This window comes from Dendrobates tinctorius, unplaced genomic scaffold (assembly GCF_039654945.1).
Source record: "Dendrobates tinctorius isolate UK_male_01 unplaced genomic scaffold, ASM3965494v1 ptg000296l, whole genome shotgun sequence".
In the NCBI taxonomy this organism is placed as follows: domain Eukaryota; kingdom Metazoa; phylum Chordata; class Amphibia; order Anura; family Dendrobatidae; genus Dendrobates; species Dendrobates tinctorius.
In genome coordinates, this window is record NW_027361963.1 from 3,324,566 (window position 1) to 3,346,953 (window position 22,388).

The 22,388-nt window shown below is 44.6% G+C and overlaps 1 protein-coding gene across 2 annotated transcripts in view; it reads right to left on the bottom strand.

Annotated features, from left to right (window-relative positions):
- LOC141073068 (uncharacterized) overlaps window positions 1-22,388 on the bottom strand; it is a 258,205-nt gene that overhangs the window by 233,377 nt on the left and 2,440 nt on the right. For both annotated transcript variants that reach the window (XM_073560393.1, XM_073560394.1), the window contains exons 2-3: window positions 7,007-7,100; window positions 6,834-6,893 (exon numbers count right to left, since the gene is read on the bottom strand). In XM_073560393.1, coding sequence (XP_073416494.1) covers window positions 6,834-6,893; window positions 7,007-7,045 — 99 coding nt within the window. In that variant the 5' untranslated portion in view covers window positions 7,046-7,100. The remainder of the gene's footprint in view (window positions 1-6,833; window positions 6,894-7,006; window positions 7,101-22,388) is intronic.

The window sequence follows — 22,388 nt, forward strand, 5'->3', positions numbered from 1 at the left end:
ACAGCCACTCAGCTCCTCAAATTGGTTAACAAGATGCTGACCAGAAATCAAGCTGGGTGAAAGGAGCTGCTGCTGGCTGGTAAAGAAGATGCCCCAGCAAAAAGACCCCCTGTGAGAGCAAGAAAGCTCAGCTGAACGTCACCTCTGACGAAAAATAAGGACCCCAGCAAACGGTTTGGTTTCCTGCCAGCCCTGTGCCAGAAGATGGGAGTCGCTCACGGCACTGTGAAGAGCAAGGCCAGATTGAGCCGCCTCACACACGGGAATCATCATGTGGTCCCAGCTTCTCTCGATCAAGAGGAAGACTGTGAAAGGAGAACCAGATCAGATTGAATGGTGTATAACCTGAGGACTGTGAGCGAAGCAACCGTGTTTGAAACCCCAGTTGTGCCAGATCTGCACACTCTGCTGACAAATGTGCCAGCCACAGCAACGGTGCTCACGGCAATGGATCTGCCCGAAGCTTCCCTCAATGTTCCCCCTCACATGGACGACCAGTTCCTGAAAACGCACAAGGGGGGTGCGGAACAAATGGACAGTGAGACCCAAGAGGGCCCAGAACAGCTTTTCACAGCTCGCCAGAGCATTGCCCTCCGTCCCCACCAACTGGATTGCGGAGCATGCAGAAGTCATCGACACCGCTACCTGCACAGCGCTTTCCATGTCTCCTCTACTCTGCCTGGCAGAGCAGCAACGTAAGTTCTGCAAAACAGAGTCCAGTGGTGTCAAAAGCAAGTTCCTGAAGACACTGTATCGCCCACTAAACGAAACACTTGACAGATGACCGGAAGGCCGCGGAGGAGAAGGTGGCTCCCTCAACAACTTCGAAGATGCAGTCCTTCCTTAGTCTAGTCTCGTACTGCAGAACTTGGATCCCTGGTGCTCCAGGCTTAATGCAGCCTCTGTACAATTGCATCAACGCATTGCAACCTTCATCTCGTACAGGAAACTGAAAGACTTCATAGTCTCTGCGCCAACTCTAGGCCTCCCTGCCTACGAGAAGCCATCCCGTCCTGACCAAAACGGAAAAAGGACCAAGATGGAGAAGGTCATGCAACTGGCCAGGCTTAAAACAGACCCACGGAGGAAAACCAGAGGCCTCTAGACTACCTCTCAGCTGGCCTGGATCCAGTTGCAGGGGGGGGGGCCCTCTTGCATGAAAGCAATACCCGCAGCCAGGGCTGTGGAGTCGGAGTCGTGGAGTCGGAGCTCATTTTGGTGGAGTCGGAGTTGGAGTCGGTATAAAATGGACCGACTCCGACTACTAAAATATATAATAAATTGGGTACAGTAATTCAATGCAGGATGTGCTGAATATTTTTTCATAGGAGTTTGGGAAAGTTATGAAATGTCCTATAAATGGCTGTTATATTCCTGATCTAAGGCTACATTCACACACAGCGTTTTTCCTGTGTTTTTTGAGGATACGTTTTTCAGCTGCAAAAGTTGATCATCTTTTTAAAAAACTGCATCACCTGAAAGGTTTTTGAGCTCATAGATAATGTTCTCAATAGCAAAAGCAGACTAGAAATCTGCTCTATCTATCCATATCTGTCTATCCATATCGTATCTGTACCAAAAAGAATGAAAACCGGGTAGTACACCAATATATATTCTGTTCTATCTAAATATCTTGATTATTGGATCATAAAAATGATTAAATGCCTGAGGTTCACATTGTACTACAATAAATTTTTCACTTAAATATAAGCAATATGTGTGGGAGTCGGAGTCGTGGAGTCGGAGTAAGGGAAATTGAGGAGTCGGAGTCGCAGGTTTGGCTTACCGACTCCACAGCCCTGCCCGCAGCACATGCCCTCCTGACAAGGTGCTCTCCACCACTCTTCAGTGCTCTCAGCCGTTACCTGTCTCTACTCCCACTCCCAAGGGGGATGCGGATACGGACCCTCAGATGAAAAATCTGCAAGATACCGTACATGGCTCCAGTCTTGCAAATGATGAAGGAAAGTTCCACATGGGATCCAGCGATCAGCAATCAAGACATTCTATGGTCCAGAAGGTTGTCAGCCCAAGAGCCCAAAAAGCGGAGCTGATAAAGCTGACGAAAGACCTGCCAGATTGCGAAGAACAAAAACTTCCAGGTACTCGCATGACATGGCACCTGACTTCGGACCCATCTGGGCTGCAAGAAACTTCATCACAGCAAGCGGATCGACCGTGAAGCACCATGGAACCATCAGAGACCTGCTGGACGCTCTTCAACTACTAAAAGTGGTGGCAGTGCTGAAGGCCAAGGCACACGGAAAACTGAACACAGTAGAGACACGGGGCATCAACAGCAGACGTGGCAGCCAAAGAAGCAGCCATAGGAAGACAATATGGAAAATGGGAGAGGTCGTAGAGCCGGACGGCTACTACATGACGACTGAAGACGAGAAAACCTGGCAAACAGAAGTCAATGGGAAAACCATTGAAGATGCCATCTCTGAATTGGACAGAAGTGCTGCCTCCTCCTCCGCCAGTCAACAAGCTGAATCACTTCCAGGACGAAGACTCTGACGTGGATATGAATTCTGAGGCAGAAGAATGGTGCCCACCTTTACCAGAAAGGACGTATTTGATGGAGAACATTCCAGAAGAATGTCCTCCACCATCCTCTCGTGGGGAAGCTTCCCCTCCAGCAGTCCTACGATTGGCAGTCCACGGCAACACTCCCCGAGACGAGCTGCATGAGTCCGAAGGCATCCCAAGGCTACAACAGTTTGACCTTCCCCCTCATCCCCGGAGAATACCGGGTGGACCTGTACCAATGCAAAGAATCCCAAGTCCTCCTCTGACACAGTCTAACCCGAGTCTTCATACAGAGGGAGGCACGGACAGAGACGAAACCTCAGCTAAAATCCCACCATCAGCTCAGAGAATGTCAATTACCACAACCCAGTCACTAAACCTGACAAGATGACTTCCTGAAACCTGTACAAGAAGTAACAGGATCAGACTCGGAAGGAGGAGGAGAGCTGGATGCTGAAGGCCAAAAGCACTGAGCTCCAAGAAACCGTCTACCTCAAACCGTCTACCTCAAGACAGACCCAGTCTATCTCAAAGTGTGTACCCTACGGTGGTTCAATGGGCACATGGCTCCCACACAGAATTGAAGACACAGATGAATGACCTGATTGGACTCAACTCACACCTCAACAGTGAAGATTCCCAGCAGCTGTTCGGCCACGGACAAATTTAACATCGGACAAGCGGGAAAAGTTCCCCCACATCATCTGGCCTGAAGACTTCCCAGTAAGGAACCGGTTGGCGAAGACTACTGCAAAGAAGCTACTCTCAAAAATAGTGTGCAGATATGGGGTTTCCAGAAGCAATAGCAAGTGATCAGGGACCCGCATACACAGCAAACCTAACACAAGAGACCTGATCAGCAGTAGGGTCAGACTTAGGCCTACACACTACTCACCATACCACACCATAGACTAGGTGGGACACTTAAGAGCAGCATGCTAAAAGATCTGCCCAAGAGACAGACAAACCCTGGCATTAGACACTCCCGTAGGCTCAGAGAAAGCTGTCACCAATATGAGACTTTATTTGGGTAAAAAACCCAGTTTAGGGGTATTCTTTACTTAGCAGTTGACTATGCAATATGATACTTTGTCTGCATGTGTAATTGAATTTATCAAGAATTTTGCTAATGTCCATTCTCGAGTTTTTCTCCCTCATTGCCAGGTCCAGATTCGGTGCCTGGTATGCACGTCCTGAAATCAGGAGACTGCTGAGTGTTGGTGAAAAAAAACGTCTGTAAAGAGAAGCACTCGATCCCAGATCCGATGGCCCTTCTCCAAGTGCTGACGCAGCCGACCTGGAGAGAAAACCCCACCTGGATCCATGCATTGCATTACAGGAAAAGGCCTTCATACCAGAAGATACACCTGAGCTGGAATGATGCTGTGGATGACCTCCCTGACTGAATAAATTACCTACCTGACGGAGAATACACATGCACTGACTGCATAGACTGCTAGCTAAGAGACTTTGATTACATTGCACCACACCCCCTTTAGGGACAGATCTCCTGACTGCCCATTTGCGAAAAGTCTGTACAGAGGAGGATGTGTGCACTAGGCATATGTCAGTCCACTGGCAGCATAAAAGAGTTGCAGCGCTTTGGGCCAGGAGCAGGGTTTTAGGGCAAGTGATATCTAAGGGGGGATTGTTATGGAAATATATATGTATTTCATATAGATCTCACTTGCCTGCTATAGGCTATATACTCCATATACTGCTATATATTCATGTACTCATATATTCTTATATGCACACAGATACATATTCACAGTTTAAACCTTGTAACTAGTTGGTGGAAATGACCTACTGCCCCCCCCATGAGATAGTCTGGGGAGCAGATGGTATCTTATGATAGCATTGTCTTGTGATATTTGTCCCAGACATAGAAAGAGGAAGTTTAGGCCAGATGTGCCAGCCGATATCAGAACATTGCTGACACTGTAAGACAAAGAGCAGTATATCATCTGATGCTTAAGTCACCTTAGGTCAACGCCCATATATGTTTATGCATTAAAACTGAACAATTAGCTAAGAAGTAAAGCCTTTATGTTAATGAGTAACCACTCCTTTCTGTACAACTGATAAAACCAAGTATATTCAATAAACTTCCAGAGTTTTACTGGGAGGTATTGCTGCCAACCAAGTCTGGCGTCTTTCCTTCTTTGAGCGCTCAATAAGACTCTGTCTAATTAGGACAGGCCACAGTATGCACAGGGGTAAATCTACCCAAATCAAAAGTAAATCCATCCACAACATAAGTACCTGGGAATAAATGTTTAAAAATATAGTAGACTCGACTTAAAAATGAATATTCTCCCGTTGTCAGATATTGTTAATCTTAAATTTGCTATCTGGAGTAAATTGCCATTATCTGTCTCCGGACGTATGAACCTGATTAAAATGATCCTACTCCCCAAACTCAGCTACTCCCTCCAACATAGTGCTCTGACTCTGCTTTATCGTCAGTAAGGGAGAGGTGGAGGTCTCTAGTTCCAGATATCCAGAATGAAGATTGGGAGGAGATCCTTTGTTCTCCAACCGGGGTGTCTCCATCAGCCAATAATAAAATGCCTCCAATGTATATAGTGCACCAGTCATATCTGACCCCACTACGGCTATTTAGGATGGGGTGGTCCCAATCCTCAGAATGTTTAAGATGTCATACAATGGATGTGGATTTTATACATATGGTATGGGGATGCCCAACTATTCTATCTTTATGGAGCGAGGTGACCTCGTTGTTAACGTCCCTCATAGGTACTCCTGTTCCTCTCACCCCATTGGTGTCTGTTTGGTGTGCTGGAGGAAGAGATATGGGGACACCACGTCAGAATTTTCCTGCGGGAGACACTTTTTTTAGCCAGGAAGATATTGGCCTTACGCTGGATGGGTGATCAACATCCTTCTCTTAGAGCTTGGACTTAACGAGTAAATTCAATTATACCTTACGAGCGGACCCTGTGCCAGAATAGGGGTGGCTTGGGGAAGTGTAATAACATTTGGGCTGTATGGAATCCATCTCACCTTCCTATAACAGCGCGTAGATAGTGGTCGGTTATTAGCATAATCGCTGCAGTGGAGAAAATACTGACTTACACTTTATAGGCTTATAATGTCATCAGTGCTATGGAGGGTTGGCAGCAGGGTAGGAGTAGTAGTTTTGTATGATGTTAGATATGTTCGTTGTGATGTGTCATTCTGGGTTATACACAGCCAAACATTTGTATAGATGGATAACGGGTTCCTGTACCTGCTCCTAGATTATCCATAGGCCTCGCAGGAGAGTGAGGACCGGTGACCCTGAGATCTGCACCAATAACTCAATATGGAACCTTGTAGTTTCTCCCTTTACAGATACTATGATGGTCGGGTATACATTGCACGTGGTGAGCGCCGCTGATCGCGGCCGGGTGTCAGCTGATTATCACAGCTGACACCCGGCACAATGTGTCAGGGGCGGTCACGGACCGCTCCCGACACGTTAACCCCTTGCACACAGCGATGAAACACGATCGCGGTGTACCGGGGGTTAAAGGGAAGCATCAGCAGGGAGGGGGCTCCCTCCGTGCTTCCCTGAGCCCCCCACGGCAGCGCAATGTGCAGCGCTGCTGCGGGGGGCTCCTTCCCTGCAGGCCCCCGAATGCAAGATGGGGACGGGGACCTTCGGGGGCCTGCAGGGAGCCGGCTTCCTCAGGAAGCCTGCTGCACTGCCTGTGACAGATCGTTGATCTGTCACAGTGATCTGTGATGTGACAGATCAGCGATCTGTCACAGGACAGTGATGTCCCACCTGTGACAATGTAATAAAGTTAAAAAAAAGTGTTAAAATAATTAAAAAAAAAAAAAAAAAAAAAAATCGCCAAATAAATTAGAAAAAAAAAAAATATTCCCCCAATAAATTCATTTTTTGAAATAAAAAAAAAAAACCCACAATAAAAGTACACACTTGGTATCGCCGCGTCCGTAACGACCCGCCCTATAAAACTGTCCCATTAGTTAACCCCTTTAGCGAACCCCTTAAAAAATAAAAATAAAAAACGAAGCAAAAAATAATGATTTATTATCATACCGCCGAACAAAAAGTGCAATAACGCGCGATCAAAAAGACGCATAAAAATATCCATGGTACCATTGAAAGCGTCATCTTGTCCCTCAAAAAACGAGCCGCCATACAGCATCATCAGCGAAAAAATAAAGTTATAGCTCGCAGAACAAAGCGATACAAAAATAATTATTTTTTATATAAAAGTTTTCATTGCATAAAACCGACAAAATATAAAAAAGGGAATTAGACCTACCGGTAATTCTGTTTCCTGTAGTCCCTCAGGACAGCACCATGGAGGACGTCCTTCCTTGCCCTATAGTGGGACAAGATCAGAGAGAGGTTAAAAGGCCCCTCCCACCTCCACCCTCCAGTGTTTTTTCAAAGTACCACCGAGGATGGATGGAAATGGTCTAAACACGCCCTTACAAACGCGTCTGTAAGACCCTTTAGCGGCTCCATCCCCATCTCGAGCCACGATGACCTGATGGATGAACAATCTGCCGATCGATTCCATGCAAGCCTAAAGACAAACATAAGGGAGGGAACTAAGGGTGCTGTCCTGAGGGACTCCAGGAAACAGAATTACCGGTAGGTCTAATTCCCTTTTTCCCTTACGTCCCTCAAGACAGCACCATGGAGAATACCAAAGCAAAGGTCTCAGGGTGGGTACAGAAGCCCCCAGATCAAAGTTCTAGGTAAGAACCAGGCTAGATCTAGACATTATCTATAAGATGAGAAGAAATATAGATATCGAAAGGGATCTACAAAGGTAATCACCGCAGTGAGTGTCTGATATATGTCTATAATGGCCAATTTCAGTATGAATGTGGCAAACAAGATTTGCAGTGGAACAACCTGTTGCACCCCAATACCATTAATGAACCGCAGTGAATTACAGTTATTGTGATAGATACTTATGAACACCGCAGTCACAGAAATAGGATTAAAACCTTATTGCCCAGCAAAAGGTATGGTGATAACCACAGCCATAATACAAAGAGGACTGTACAGACCGTTAATTCGCTGTATGTGCTTATAACACAGGATAGTTCCTTCGTCGGTCCTCCTGGGCTCGGCTTAAATCTTGGCTAGAGACCACCTTACCATACTACAAGGAAACCTGCAGGCCAGAGACCCTGCACCGCTGGAAGATCAGCGCAATAACAGTACATGGAAAATAGCGGAGTATTGAGACGTATGTACCCTACTCATCCAGGAGGTCCTGTGTATTCTGAATCCTTTACATGTCTAAACCTCAAGAAAGGGTTGGCTATTATTTATGACTAAGGAAATACTCCATCTGGCAGGTAACCTCTCCTGCCACTTACCAACATTGGCTTTTCATTAGAAGCATTGAAAGGGAAATGTGGATCCTCACGCCTGTTTTACTGATGTTAGATACGGGAGTCTGGACTTTGGAACTGAGGAGAGTAAGTGTGTGTGTGCTTCTATACAAGTCATTAGCCCAGACACTGTAAATGTGTCAACTTATTCATATGTTATATCCTAAAAGGCAATCTTCTTAGAGATATTTATACCCCTGACTGCTATGGTGCGAGGAACCACACTCTTTAACTAGAGGGAAGTAGGTTTCCTCCCATCGCAGAGGGGATGGACTACTGCGAGGCAGATGGGCTATGGGTTCTCGACTGCGAGAGTCCTGGATACAGCTTCTTTACCTTAGGAGCCCCGACTCCCGTAAGAGCAGCGAGTATGGGATCCTCTGCCACCTGACGCAGGGCTGCTGAACCGCCACCAGGTACAAAAAGTAGTGATGCCACCCCTGGTAAACATAATACAACTGATTTATAGGACATGAATCTGCCTAACGGGTCTCTATCAAGGAAACCAGTCCGACTGCTCTATGTGGAGTCGGGAAGAATTGTTTCCTCCCACCTTATGGGATTTTCTGCACCCAGACTATGTCCACTTAAAGGATGAACCCCAAAGACGTATGTCTCCCTTTAAAAGTTAACTATGAGAGGGACCTGCCTTTAGCCCTCAAGACAGTAACTCACTTTAGAGTTCTGTTCCAAATAGAAGAAATGCTAAGTTACTAGGCCAATTCAAGCATAACTGTTCATCTGGCTAAGTCCACTTGCCAAGAATGAAGCAACAGAAACTGGGTCTAGGCCCAAAACACAAAGACCAGAGTTGGGGCCTGAGACAAAATGTGAAGTGGTAGGCCAACCATACAAGGTGTGGCCCACAAAAATGCCCAAGTCAGAAGGTCTAAGCCAGAGGCCCAAAGCCACAGCACCCGAGGTATTATGAAGCACAGAGGTATTAGGACCCATAAATGACCCCCTGAGGCGCAGGGGTACCAAAGCCTTATGACGCCATATGATGCACAGAAGCCTTATGCTGTACAGAAGCGCCATGACGCAATATGATGTGCCAAGACACTATGGGGCGCTATGAAGCAATATGATGCATAGAGCCACTATGAAGGCTTATGATGCAATATGATGCACCAAGGGACTATGAAGCTATATGATGCAGTATGACGCACAGACACTATAGAGCTCTATGTTGCAGCACAAAGGCACTATGAAGCCACATAGTGGAATACGCTGCACAGAGGTCCCATGATGCCGCATGGTGAACAGAGGCACTATGCAGCCCCCTGATGCAGTCTGATGCACAAGGGAACTATGAAGCCACATGATGTACAAAGGCACTATGAAGCCATATGATGACGTATGATGTACCAAAGTACTATGACGCCATATGATGCACAGAGGTACTATGAAGCACAATGATGCAACCTGAAGCACAATGATGCCACGTGAAGCGCAATGATGCAATATGAGGCACACTGGTGCAATATGAAGCACAATGATGCAATATGAAGCACAATGATGCAATATGAAGCACAATGATGCAATATGATGCAATATGAAGCACAATGATGCAATATGAAGCACAATGATGCAATATGAAGCACAATGATGCAATATGATGCAATATGAAGCACAATGATGCAATATGATGCACAATGATGCAATATGAAGCACAATGATGCAATATGAAGCACACTGGTGCAATATGAAGCACAATGATGCAATATGATGCAATATGAAGCACAATGATGCAATATGAAGCATAATGATGCAATATGAAGCACAATGATGCAATATGAAGCACAATGATGCAATATGATGCACAATGATACAATATGAAGCACAATGATGCAATATGATGCAATATGAAGCACAATGATGCAATATGATGCACAATGATGCAATATGAAGCACAATGATGCAATATGAAGCACACTGGTGCAATATGAAGCACAATGATGCAATATGATGCAATATGAAGCACAATGATGCAATATGAAGCATAATGATGCAATATGAAGCACAATGATGCAATATGAAGCACAATGATGCAATATGATGCACAATGATACAATATGAAGCACAATGATGCAATATGATGCACAATGATACAATATGATGCACAATGATACAATATGAAGCACAATGATGCAATATGAAGCACAATGATGCAATATGAAGCACAATGATGCAATATGATGCAATATGAAGCATAATGATGCAATATGAAGTACAATGATGCAATATGAAGCACAATGATGCAATATGAAGCACAATGATGCAATATGATGCAATATGAAGCACAATGATGCAATATGAAGCATAATGATGCAATATGAAGCACAATGATGCAATATGATGCACAATGATGCAATATGATGCACAATGATACAATATGAAGCACAATGATGCAATATGATGCACAATGATACAATATGATGCACAATGATACAATATGATGCACAGTGATACAATATGAAGCACAGTGATGCAATATGAAGCACAGTGATGCCACATGAAGCACAATGATGCAATATGAAGCACAATGATGCAATATGAAGCATAATGATGCAATATGAAGTACAATGATGCAATATGAAGCACAATGATGCAATATGATGCACAATGATACAATATGAAGCACAGTGATGCAATATGAAGCACAGTGATGCCACATGAAGCACAATGATGCAATATGAAGCACAATGATGCAATATGATGCAATATGAAGCACAATGATGCAATATGAAGCACAATGATGCAATATGAAGCACAATGATGCAATATGATGCAATATGAAGCACAATGATGCAATATGAAGCATAATGATGCAATATGAAGTACAATGATGCAATATGAAGCACAATGATGCAATATGAAGCACAATGATGCAATATGATGCAATATGAAGCACAATGATGCAATATGAAGCATAATGATGCAATATGAAGCACAATGATGCAATATGATGCACAATGATGCAATATGATGCACAATGATACAATATGAAGCACAATGATGCAATATGATGCACAATGATACAATATGATGCACAATGATACAATATGATGCACAGTGATACAATATGAAGCACAGTGATGCAATATGAAGCACAGTGATGCAATATGAAGCACAGTGATGCCACATGAAGCACAATGATGCAATATGAAGCACAATGATGCAATATGAAGCATAATGATGCAATATGAAGTACAATGATGCAATATGAAGCACAATGATGCAATATGATGCACAATGATACAATATGAAGCACAGTGATGCAATATGAAGCACAGTGATGCCACATGAAGCACAATGATGCAATATGAAGCACAATGATGCAATATGATGCAATATGAAGCATAATGATGCAATATGAAGTACAATGATGCAATATGAAGCACAATGATGCAATATGAAGCACAATGATGCAATATGATGCAATATGAAGCACAATGATGCAATATGAAGCACAATGATGCAATATGATGCACAATGATACAATATGAAGCACAGTGATGCAATATGAAGCACAGTGATGCCACATGAAGCACAATGATGCAATATGAAGCACAATGATGCAATATGATGCAATATGAAGCATAATGATGCAATATGAAGCACAATGATGCAATATGAAGCACAATGATGCAATATGATGCACAATGATACAATATGAAGCACAGTGATGCAATATGAAGCACAGTGATGCCACATGAAGCACAATGATGCAATATGAAGCACAATGATGCAATATGATGCAATATGAAGCATAATGATGCAATATGAAGCACAATGATGCAATATGATGCACAATGATGCAATATGATGCACAATGATACAATATGAAGCACAATGATGCAATATGATGCACAATGATACAATATGATGCACAATGATACAATATGATGCACAGTGATACAATATGAAGCACAGTGATGCAATATGAAGCACAGTGATGCCACATGAAGCACAATGATGCAATATGAAGCACAATGATGCAATATGAAGCATAATGATGCAATATGAAGTACAATGATGCAATATGAAGCACAATGATGCAATATGAAGCACAATGATGCAATATGATGCAATATGAAGCATAATGATGCAATATGAAGTACAATGATGAAATATGAAGCACAATGATGCAATATGATGCACAATGATGCAATATGAGGCACAATGATGCAATATGAGGCACAATGATGCACAGCGGCAGTATGGTGCACGGCGGCAACATATCGTGCACGGCAGCAGTGTATCGTGCCCAGCGGCCGTGTATCGTGCCCAGCGGCCGTGTATCGTGCCCAGCGGCCGTGTATCGTGCACAGCGGCCATATGTCGTGCACAGCGGCCATATGTCGTGCACAGCGATACGATGTTCAGCGGCGATACGATGCACAGAGACAAAACGATGCCCCTATGATGTAATATGACGCACAGATTACGGCCCTGCTTGAAGGTGCCAAACAAGAGGCCAGGTCCCCAGCTACCTCCAAGAGAGCAATCAGAGATCCGGATAAACCTTCGCTCTGAATAGTATATCTCAATTGTCAGACCAGCTCCACCTGAAGGAGCTAATTAATGAGACTCAGGTGGAGAGCAGACTCCCTGGAGACCCTGTGTTGCATTCCACCATGTGTCCAGCCATAAGGCTCTGTGCAGACCTGGTCTGCAACTAACAGAGGTCCCATTATGAGATGTAGCTTGGACAAATGGCCTTACTATAGCCTAGAGGTCCAAGGCCTAGCTGCTTATATGTGGAGCATATCTCAGCACATGAGGCTCTAGGCCCAGCTTTGGCACCAAGGCATGAGGCTAGTATTAACCCAGAGGCCAGGCCCTGAACACAACATTCCAGCGTGCACTCACCTGTGCTGGCTCCACACCTGCTAGAAAGACAGGGGGAGCTGGTAACGCCGAGAGCCTACCATGGAGGGAAGTGGCGTTTGGTCAGGAATGTTGTATTACTGCCAGTGATTTCCTTTCCTGTGCCCCACGAGATCCAAGAAACTAGGCTGTTGCCTGTCTCGTTCTGCACTTCCGCGTTCTGCCGTGGAACGCACGCCAACCTTATGCTGACGTTGCCGGAGGCGCAGCGGCCTTCTCCACCGCATGTTTTCCGGAATTAGCCATGTTTTGCCGGCCGGCGTCCGAGCCGAGAGCCTCCCACCGGGAGGAGCGGCTCAACCCAGGAGCACGTCCGCTCGACTGGTCTCTGGGGCAGAGGGACTCCCCACCGGGGAGTGTCGGCCCTGGGCCCCTTGACAGGGGGAAGGATTGGACGCGCCGCACGATCCCCCTGAGCCCATCATGCAGGCTGGCTGAGCAACTTCTCCAAGAGGTGTCAGCCACGGTCCACTTGACAGCGGGGAAGAGAGGGCTGAGACCCCCAATCCCGTCTAGTACAACGAATGACGGCTGAGGGACCTCTCCCAGAGAGGAATCAGCCACAGACCACCTGCCAGGGGAATGGAAAGCAATAAATGTCCACAGGCTATCTTCGCTCTAAGAGCAACCTCTCGTACAACCGTCCCCTGCCGGGACAGGAAAAACGGTGGAGGTGGGAGGGGCCTTTTAACCTCTCTATGATCCTGTCCCACTATAGGGCAAGGAAGGACGTCCTCCATGGTGCTGTCCGGAGGGACGTAAGGGAAAAAAGACCTAAATGTAACCGTACTGACCCGAAGAATAAAACCGCTTTATCAATTTTATCGCATGCGGAACGGTGTAAACGCACCCCCCAAAAGAAATTCATGAAACGCTGGTTTTTGTTCATTCTGCGTCCCAAAAATCGGAATAAAAAGCGATCAAAAAATGTCACGTGCCCGAAAATGGCACCAATAAAAACATCAACTCGTCCCGCAAAAAATAAGACCTCACATGACTCGGTGGGTCAAAATAAAGAAAAATTATAGCTCTCAATATGTGGTGATGCAAAAACTATTTTTACAATAAAAAGCGTCTTTTAGCGTGCGACAGCTGCCAAACATAAAAACCGCCATAAACAGTAAATCAAACCCCCCGTTATCACCCCCTTAGTTAGGGAAAAATAATAAAACTAAAAGAAAATGTATTTATTTCCATTTTCCCATTAGGGTTAGGGCTAGGGTTAAGATTAGGGTTAGGGGTGTGTTGAGGTTAGGGTTGGAGTTATAATTGGGGGTTTCCACTGTTTGGGCACATCAGGGGCTCTCCAAACGCAACATGGCGTCTGATCTCAATTCCAGCCAATTCTGCGCTGAAAAAGTCAAATGGTGCTCCTTCCCTTCCAAGCTCTGCCATGCGCCCAAACAGTGTTTTACCCCCACATATAGGGTATCAGCCTACTCAGGACAAATTGCAAAACAACTTTTGGGGTCCAATTTCTTCTGTTACCCTTAGGAAAATAAAAAATTGGGGGCAAAAATATCATTTTTGTGGAAAAAAATGATTTTTTTATTTTCACACCCGGGCGTTATAAACTTCTGTGAAGCACTTGGGGGTTCAAAGTGCTCACCACACATCTAGATTCTGTGGGGGGTCTAGTTTCAAAAATGGGGTCACTTGTGGGGGGTTTCCACTGTTTAGGTACATCAGGGGTTTTCCGATCACGACATGGTGTCCGATCTCAATTCAAGCCAAAAACGTCAAATGGCGCTGCTTCCCTTCTGAACTCTGCCATGCGCCCAAATAGTGGTCTACCCCCACATATGGGGTATCAAATTGCACAATAACTTTTAGGGTCCTGTTACCCTTGGGAAAATAAAAATTAGGAGTGAAAAGATCATTTTTGTGGAAAAAATGTGATTTTTTAATTGTACCGCTGTACGTTATAAACTTCTGTGAAGCCCTTGTGGGTTCAAAGTTTTCACCACATATCTAGATAAGCTCCTTGGGGGGTCTAGTTTCCTAAATGGGGTCACTTGTGGGGTGTTTCCACTGCTTAGGCACATCAGGGGCTCTCCAAATGTGACATTGTGTCCGATCTGAATTCCAGCCAATTTTGCATTGAAAAAGTCAAACGGCGCTCCTTCCCTTCTGAGCTCTGCCATGCACCGAAACAGTGGTTCCCCCCCACATATCAGGTATCAGCGTACTCAGGACAAATTGCACAATAAATTTTGCCATCCAATTTCTCCTGTTACCCTTGGTAAAATAAAAAAAATTGAACCTGAAGTATTTTTTTTGTGAAAAAAAGTTAAATGTTCATTTTTTTTAAATATTCAAAAAATTCCTGTGATGCACCTAAAGGGTTAGTAAACTTCTTGAATGTGGTTTTGAGCACCTTAAGGGGTGCAGTTTTTAGAATGGTGTCACTTTTGGGTATTTTCTATCATATAGACCCCTCAAAGTGACTTCAAATGTGATGTGGTCCGTAAAAATAAAATGGTGTTGCAAAGGATCAAGGAAATGCTGTAGATATAGTATATCTTGACTTCAGCAAAGCATTTGACAAAGTATCTCATACAATCCTTATTGAAAAAAATGACTAAGTATGGAATGGACAAGGCAACTGTTAGGTGGATTCATAACTGGCTTAGTGATCGGACCCAAAGAGTGGTCGTAAATGGCTGCACATCCAGTTGGAAGAATGTCTCAAGTGGGGTACCACAGGGCTCTGTCCTGGGCTCTGTATTGTTCAACATCTTTATCAATGATTTAGACAAAGGAATTGAGGGTAAACTGATTAAATTTGCTGATGACACAAAGCTAGGAGGGATAGCTAATACTAGAGAAGAGAGAGAGAGGATTCAAAAAGATTTAAATAAACTGGAGCAGTGGGCAGCAACTAACAGAATGGTTTTTAACAGGGAAAAATGCAAAGTACTACATCTGGGCAATAAAAATGAAAAAAGCATATACAGAATGGGAGGAATAGGGCTAAGTGACAGCACATGTGAAAAAGACTTGGGTATACTAATAGATCACAGACTGAATATGAGTCAACAGTGTGATGCAGCAGCAAAAAAGGCAAATGCAATTCTAGGATGTATTAACAGAAGCATACAGTCTAGATCACGTGAAGTCATTATTTCCCTCTACTCCTCTTTGATCAGACCTCATCTGGAATATTGTGTCCAGTTTTGGGCGCCACATTTTAAAAAAGATATCAACAAACTGGAGCAAGTTCAGAAAAGAGCGACCAGAATGGTGACCGGTCTGCAAACCCTGTCTTATGAGGAAAGGTTGCAGGATTTGGGAATGTTTAGTTTGCAAAAGAGAAGACTGAGAGGAGACTTAATAGCTATCTACAAATATCTAAAGGGCTGTCACATTGTAGAAGGATCAACTTTATTCTCATTTGCACAAGGAAAGACTAGAAGCAATGGGATGAAACTGAATGGGAGGAGACACAGATTAGATATTAGAAAAAACTTTTTGACAGAGTGATCAATGAGTGGAACAGGCTGCCACGAGAACTGGTGAGTTCTCCTTCAATGGAAGTCTTCAAACAGAGGCTGGACAGACATCTGACTGGGATGATTTAGCGAATCCTGCTTTGAGCAGGGGGTTGGACCAGATGGCCCAGGAGGTCCCTTCCAACTCTACGATTCTGATTCTAAAATGAGAAATCGCTGGTTAATTTTTAACCCTTATAACTTCCTAACAAAAAAAAATTTTGGTTCCAAAATTGTGCTGATGTAAAGTAAACATGTGGGAAATGTTAGTTATCAAGTTTTTTGTGTGCCGTATCTCTGTGATTTAAGGGCATAAAAATTCAAAGTTGGAAAATTGCGAAATTTTAAAAATTTTCACCAAATTTCCATTTTTTTCACAAATAAACGCAAGTTATTTGAATGAAATTTTACCACTAACATGAAGGACAATATGTCATGAGAAAACAATGTCAGAATCACCGGGATCCATGGAAGCGTTTCAGAGTTATTACCTCATAAAGGGACAGTGGTCAGAATTGTAAAAATTGGCACGGGAGTTAACGTGCAAACCACCCTTGGGGCTTAAGGGGTTAATAAACGAATTTAAAAAAAAAAAAGTCATGTGCCTGATTACAATGTATCGTCATTTATTTCAGTTCTTGTATTTAACCCTTTGTCATGTAATAAACTCTGTCTGATGCTCGGATCTTCTCTCATTGGTGCCACATGTCAGTGACTCTGTTGGAGCTTCTGTATCAAGTCCTGAAAAAAGGTTTTCGGGCCGTTGCCTGTAATGAGGCGGACAGTCACTCTGTGCTCCGTCTGACCTCCCATTTGGCGGTACTGACATTTCTTAGGTGGGCGACACCGTACAGTCAGCCATGCTTCTGTGCATGCCCCAGAAAGGCGGACACCGGCAACAATGAGGTCAGAGCACAAAGTGGCTCCGTCTGCCTTAATAACCTTCACAGGGTGGGATAAAATCCTATTTTAGGGCTTCGGACAGAAGGGCCTGATGGAGCAACTGAGGTTTGCCGAAAACACGATGTGAATAGTCTGAGGGGAGGGTCACATTGCGCTGTTACTGTCCGCTACAACGGAAACATTGACGGTTCTCATTGTAACTAACAGCAAAAGTGGCCTTTATGAGCGCAAACATGTGTTACCTCAAAGACACACGTGCTACATGGAGACAGACAGGATAATAGGAAAGATAGATGATAGAAAGCTCTAGATAGATAGATAGATAATAGATAGAACAGCTGCCTGGATCTTCCCAGTGTCCCCGCTCTCACTCTGCTGCTCCTGGTTGTTAGGTGAATATTCATGAGCTTAATGAGCGGCAGTGGAAGCAGGAGAGAGCGGGGACACTGGTAACGCCATTCTCGCTTCTTTCTGTCCTATCTTCTATCTTTCTATATATCTATAAACCCTGCAGTCAGCGTTGGCCTGTGCATTTCAGGCCTATTTTGGCATGCGTTTGGATGCGTTTGCTGAATACAAGCCTATGGAGGCGTTATTTCGCAATTTTCCAACTTTGAATTTTTATGCCCTTAAATCACAGAGATACGGCACACAAAAAACTTAATAAATAACATTTCCCACATGTTTACTTTACATCAGCACAATTTTGGAACCAAAATTTTTTTTTTGTTAGGAAGTTATAAGGGTTAAAAATTGACCAGCGATTTCTCATTTTTGCAACACCATTTTATTTTTAGGGACCACATCACATTTGAAGCCACTTTGAGGGGTCTATATGATAGAAAATACCCAAAAGTGACACCATTCTAAAAACCTGCACCCCTCAAGGTGCTCAAAACCACATTCAAGAAAATTATTAACCCTTCAGGTGCTTCACAGGAATTTTTTGAATATTTAAAAAAAAAAATGAACATTTAACTTTTTTTCACAAAAAAATTACTTCAGGTTCAATTTTTTTTAATTTACCAAAGGTAACAGGAGAAATTGGACTGCAAAAGTTAATGTGCAATTTGTCCTGAGTACGCTGATACCTGATATGTGAGGGGGGAACGACTGTTTCGGCGCATGGCAGAGCTCAGAATGGAAGGAGCGCCGTTTGACTTTTTCATTGCAAAATTGGCTGGAATTCAGATCGGACGCCATGTCGTGTTTGGAGAGCCCGTGGTGTGCATAAACAGTGGAAACCCCCACAAGTGGCCCCATTTTGGAAACTAGACCCCCCAAGGAACTTATCTAGATGTGTGGTGAGAACTTTGAACCCACAAGGGCTTCACAGAAGTCTATAACGTACAGCCGTACAATTAAAATATCATAATTTTTCCACAAAAATGATCTTTTCACCCCCAATTTTTATTTTCCCAAGGGTAACAGGACCCTAAAAGTTATTGTGCAATTTGTCCTGAGTACACTGATACCCGACATGTGGGGGTAAACCACTATTTGGGAGCATGGCAGAGCTCGGAAGGGAAGCAGAGCCATTTGACTTTTTGGCTTGAATTGAGATCGGACACCATGTCGTGATCGGAAAACCCCTGATGTACCTAAACAGTGGAAACCCCCCACAAATGACACCATTTTGGAAACTAGACGCCCCACGGAACTTATCTAGATGTGTGGTGAGAACTTTGAACCCCCAAGGGCTTCACAGAAGTTTATAATGCCCGGGCATGAAAATAAAAAAATCGTATTTTTTCAACAAAAATGATCAATTAGTCCCCAATTTTTTTATTTTCCCAAGGGTAACAGGAGAAATTGGACCCCAAAAGTTTTTGTCCAATTTGTCCTGAGTACGCTGATACCTCATATGTGGGAGAAAACTACTGTATGGGCACATGTCAGGGCTCGGAAGGGAAGTAGTGATGTTTTGGAATGCAGACTTTGATGGAATGGTCTGCGGGTGTCATGTCGCGTTTGGAGAGCCCCTGATGTCCCTAAACTATTGAAACTCCCCACAAGTGACCCCATTTTGGAAACTAGATGCCCCACGGAACTTATCTAGATGTGTGGTGAGCACTTTGAAGACCCAAGTGATTCACAGAAGTTTATAACTCCCGAGCGTGAAAATAAAAAGATCTTTTTTTTCCACAAAAATAATATTTTTGCCAATTTTTTATTTTCCTAAGGGTAACAGGAGAAATTGGACCCCAAAAGTTGTTTTGCAATTTGTCCTGAGTAGGCTGATACCCTACATGTGGGGGTAAAACACTGTTTGGGCACATGGCAGTGCGTGGAAGGGAAGGAGCACCGTTTGACTTTTTCAACGTAGAATTGGCCGGAATTGAGATCAGACGCCATTTTGCGTTTGGAGAGCACCTGATGTGCCACAACAGTGGAAACCCCCAATTCTAACTCCAACCCTAACCCCAACACACCGCTAACCCTAATCTCAGCCCTAACCCTAGCCCTGGCCCTAATGGGAAAATGAAAATAAATACATTTTTAATTTTATTATTTTTCCCTAACTAAGGGGGTGATAGCGGGGGGTTTGATTTACTATTTATGGCGGTTTTTATGTTTGGCAGCTGTCGCACGCTAAAAGACGCTTTTTATTGTAAAAATAGTTTTTGCATCACCACATATTGAGAGCTATAATTTTTCCGTATTTTGACCCACCGAGTCATGTGAGGTCTTATTTTTTGCGGGACGAGTTGACGTTTTCATTGACACCATTTTCGGTCACGTGACATTTTTTGATAGCTTATTATTCTGATTTTTACGACGCAGAATGAACAAAAACCAGCGTTTCATGAATTTCTTTTGGGGAGGGTGCGTTTACACCGTTCCGCGTGCGGTAAAATTGATAAAGCGGTTTTATTCTTCGGGTCAGTACGGTTACAGCGATACCTCATTTAGGTCGTTTTTTTATGCTTTGTCGGTTTTATGCAATGAAAACTATTTTATATAAAAAAATTATTTTTGCATCGCTTTATTCTGCGAGCTATAACTTTTTTATTTTTTTGCGGATGATGCTGTGTGGTGGCTCGTTTTTTTGCGGGACAAGATGACATTTTCAGCGGTTCCATGATTATTTATATGCGTCTTTTTGATCGCGCGTTATTGCACTTTTTGTTCAGCGGTATGATAATAAATCATTATTTTTTGCGTCGTTTTTTATTTTTAATTTTTAAGGGGTTCGCTAAAGGGGTTAACTAATGGGACAGTCTTACAGGGCGGGTCGTTATGGACGCGGTGATACAAAATATGTGTACTTTTCTTGTTTTTTTTTTTTTAATTTCCAAAAAATGAATTTATTGGGGGAATATTTTTTTTTTCTAATTTATTTAGCGATTTTCATAAAATTATTTTTACACTTTTTTTTTTTTTTCAACTTTATTAGGTTGTCCCAGGGGGGACATCACTGCCCTGTGACTGATCGCTGATCTGTCACATCTTTGCAGGCACTGAGGAAGTCAGCTCCCTACAGGCCCCCGAAGGTCCCCGTCGCCATCTTAGATCCGGGGACCTGTAGGGAAAGAGACCCCCGCTGCACATTGCGCTGCTGTGGGGGGCTCAGGGAAGCACGGAGGGAGCCCCCTCCCTGCTGATGCTTCCCTTTAACCCCCAGTACAACGCGATCGTGTTTGATCGCGGTGTGCAAGGGGTTAACGTGTCGGGGACGGTCAAGGACAAAAACAGCACAAATAATCATGTGATCTTGGGTAATTGGGGTTATCCATCCAGGACCTTTGTATTTTTTTTCTTAAGGGGCTAAAAATTCACAGAGAAGTAGTGAACTACCTGCCTGCTCTGCCCGGTGCCGATTTGTGGTCACAGACGCTCCTGCCGGTCATTCTGCTTCACCTGACCTCACTGCTGAGAGAGGGGAGGGTAATGCTTCTCATGATCTCTGCAGATATGCAGGACAAGAAGTCAGCGACTCTCTAATTCCTCCCAGTAACCAAAAGCTCAATATTGTTACAGATCTTTTATCTAAGGCCGAGGTCACACATGAGAGAAACTCGGACGAGTCTCACATCCTAATACCCGGCACTCAGGAGCGTAGCGTGCGGCTGCACAGAGAGACACGCGGGGCCGCGCGCACACAAAGACGCGGGGCCCGCGCACACACAAAGACGCGGGGCCCGCGCACACACAAAGACGCGGGGCCCGCGCACACACAAAGACGCGGGGCCCGCGCACACACAAAGACACGGGGCCGGCGCACACAAAGACACGGAGGCCGCGCACACAAAGACACAGGGCCCGCGCACACAAAGACACTGGGCCCGCGCACACAAAGACACGGGGCCCGCGCACACAAAGACACGGGGCCCGCGCACAGAAAGACACGGGGCCCGCGCACAGAAAGACACGGGGCCCGCGCACAGAAAGACACGGGGCCCGCGCACAGAAAGACACGGGGGCCGCGCACAGAAAGACACGGGGGCCGCGCACAGAAAGACACGGGGGCCGCGCACAGAAAGACACGGGGGCCGCGCAGAGACACGGGGCCGCGCACAGAAAGACACGGGGCCCGCGCACAGAAAGACACGGGGCCCGCGCGCTCTGCTCCTGAGTGCCGGGTGTTAAGATGTGAGACTCGTCCGAGTTTCTCCCCTGTGTGACCCCGGCCTCATAGAGCGGAGCTGTGATGGATTGTGCGGCTTATTACCATGTTTGCATTAATACTTTAATTCATTACTTGTAAATAAGTTTATTTTTTTCTCTTTATAATTATTGTTTATGAAACAGCGATCAGCAGCGCTAAATGGGTGTGGTCAGGCTCGGACTGGCCCGTAGGGTAACAGGGGAATCCCCCGGTGGGCCCCGCTGCAGATCTGGTGTCCCATCCCCACTCTATGGACAGGACTTGGCAGAACGCCGCATCTCCTCATCATTCACCAAACTCTACAGCTCATTATTAAATGGAGACAGAGGGAATTTGTGAACGAGGGGAGTGTAACATTTGTATGCAGGCGAAAAGTGAAAGCCCCCAAAGTCATCGCTACTGGTGGGCCCATGGCACCGAACTGCGACACTGGTCAGGGGCGTGGCCTAAAGTCTGCCGCTGCGCACGGCACAACCCCTGTCCCATTTAACTTTTTTTCACAAAAAAATTACTTCAGGTTCAATTTTTTTTAATTTACCAAAGGTAACAGGAGAAATTGGACTGCAAAA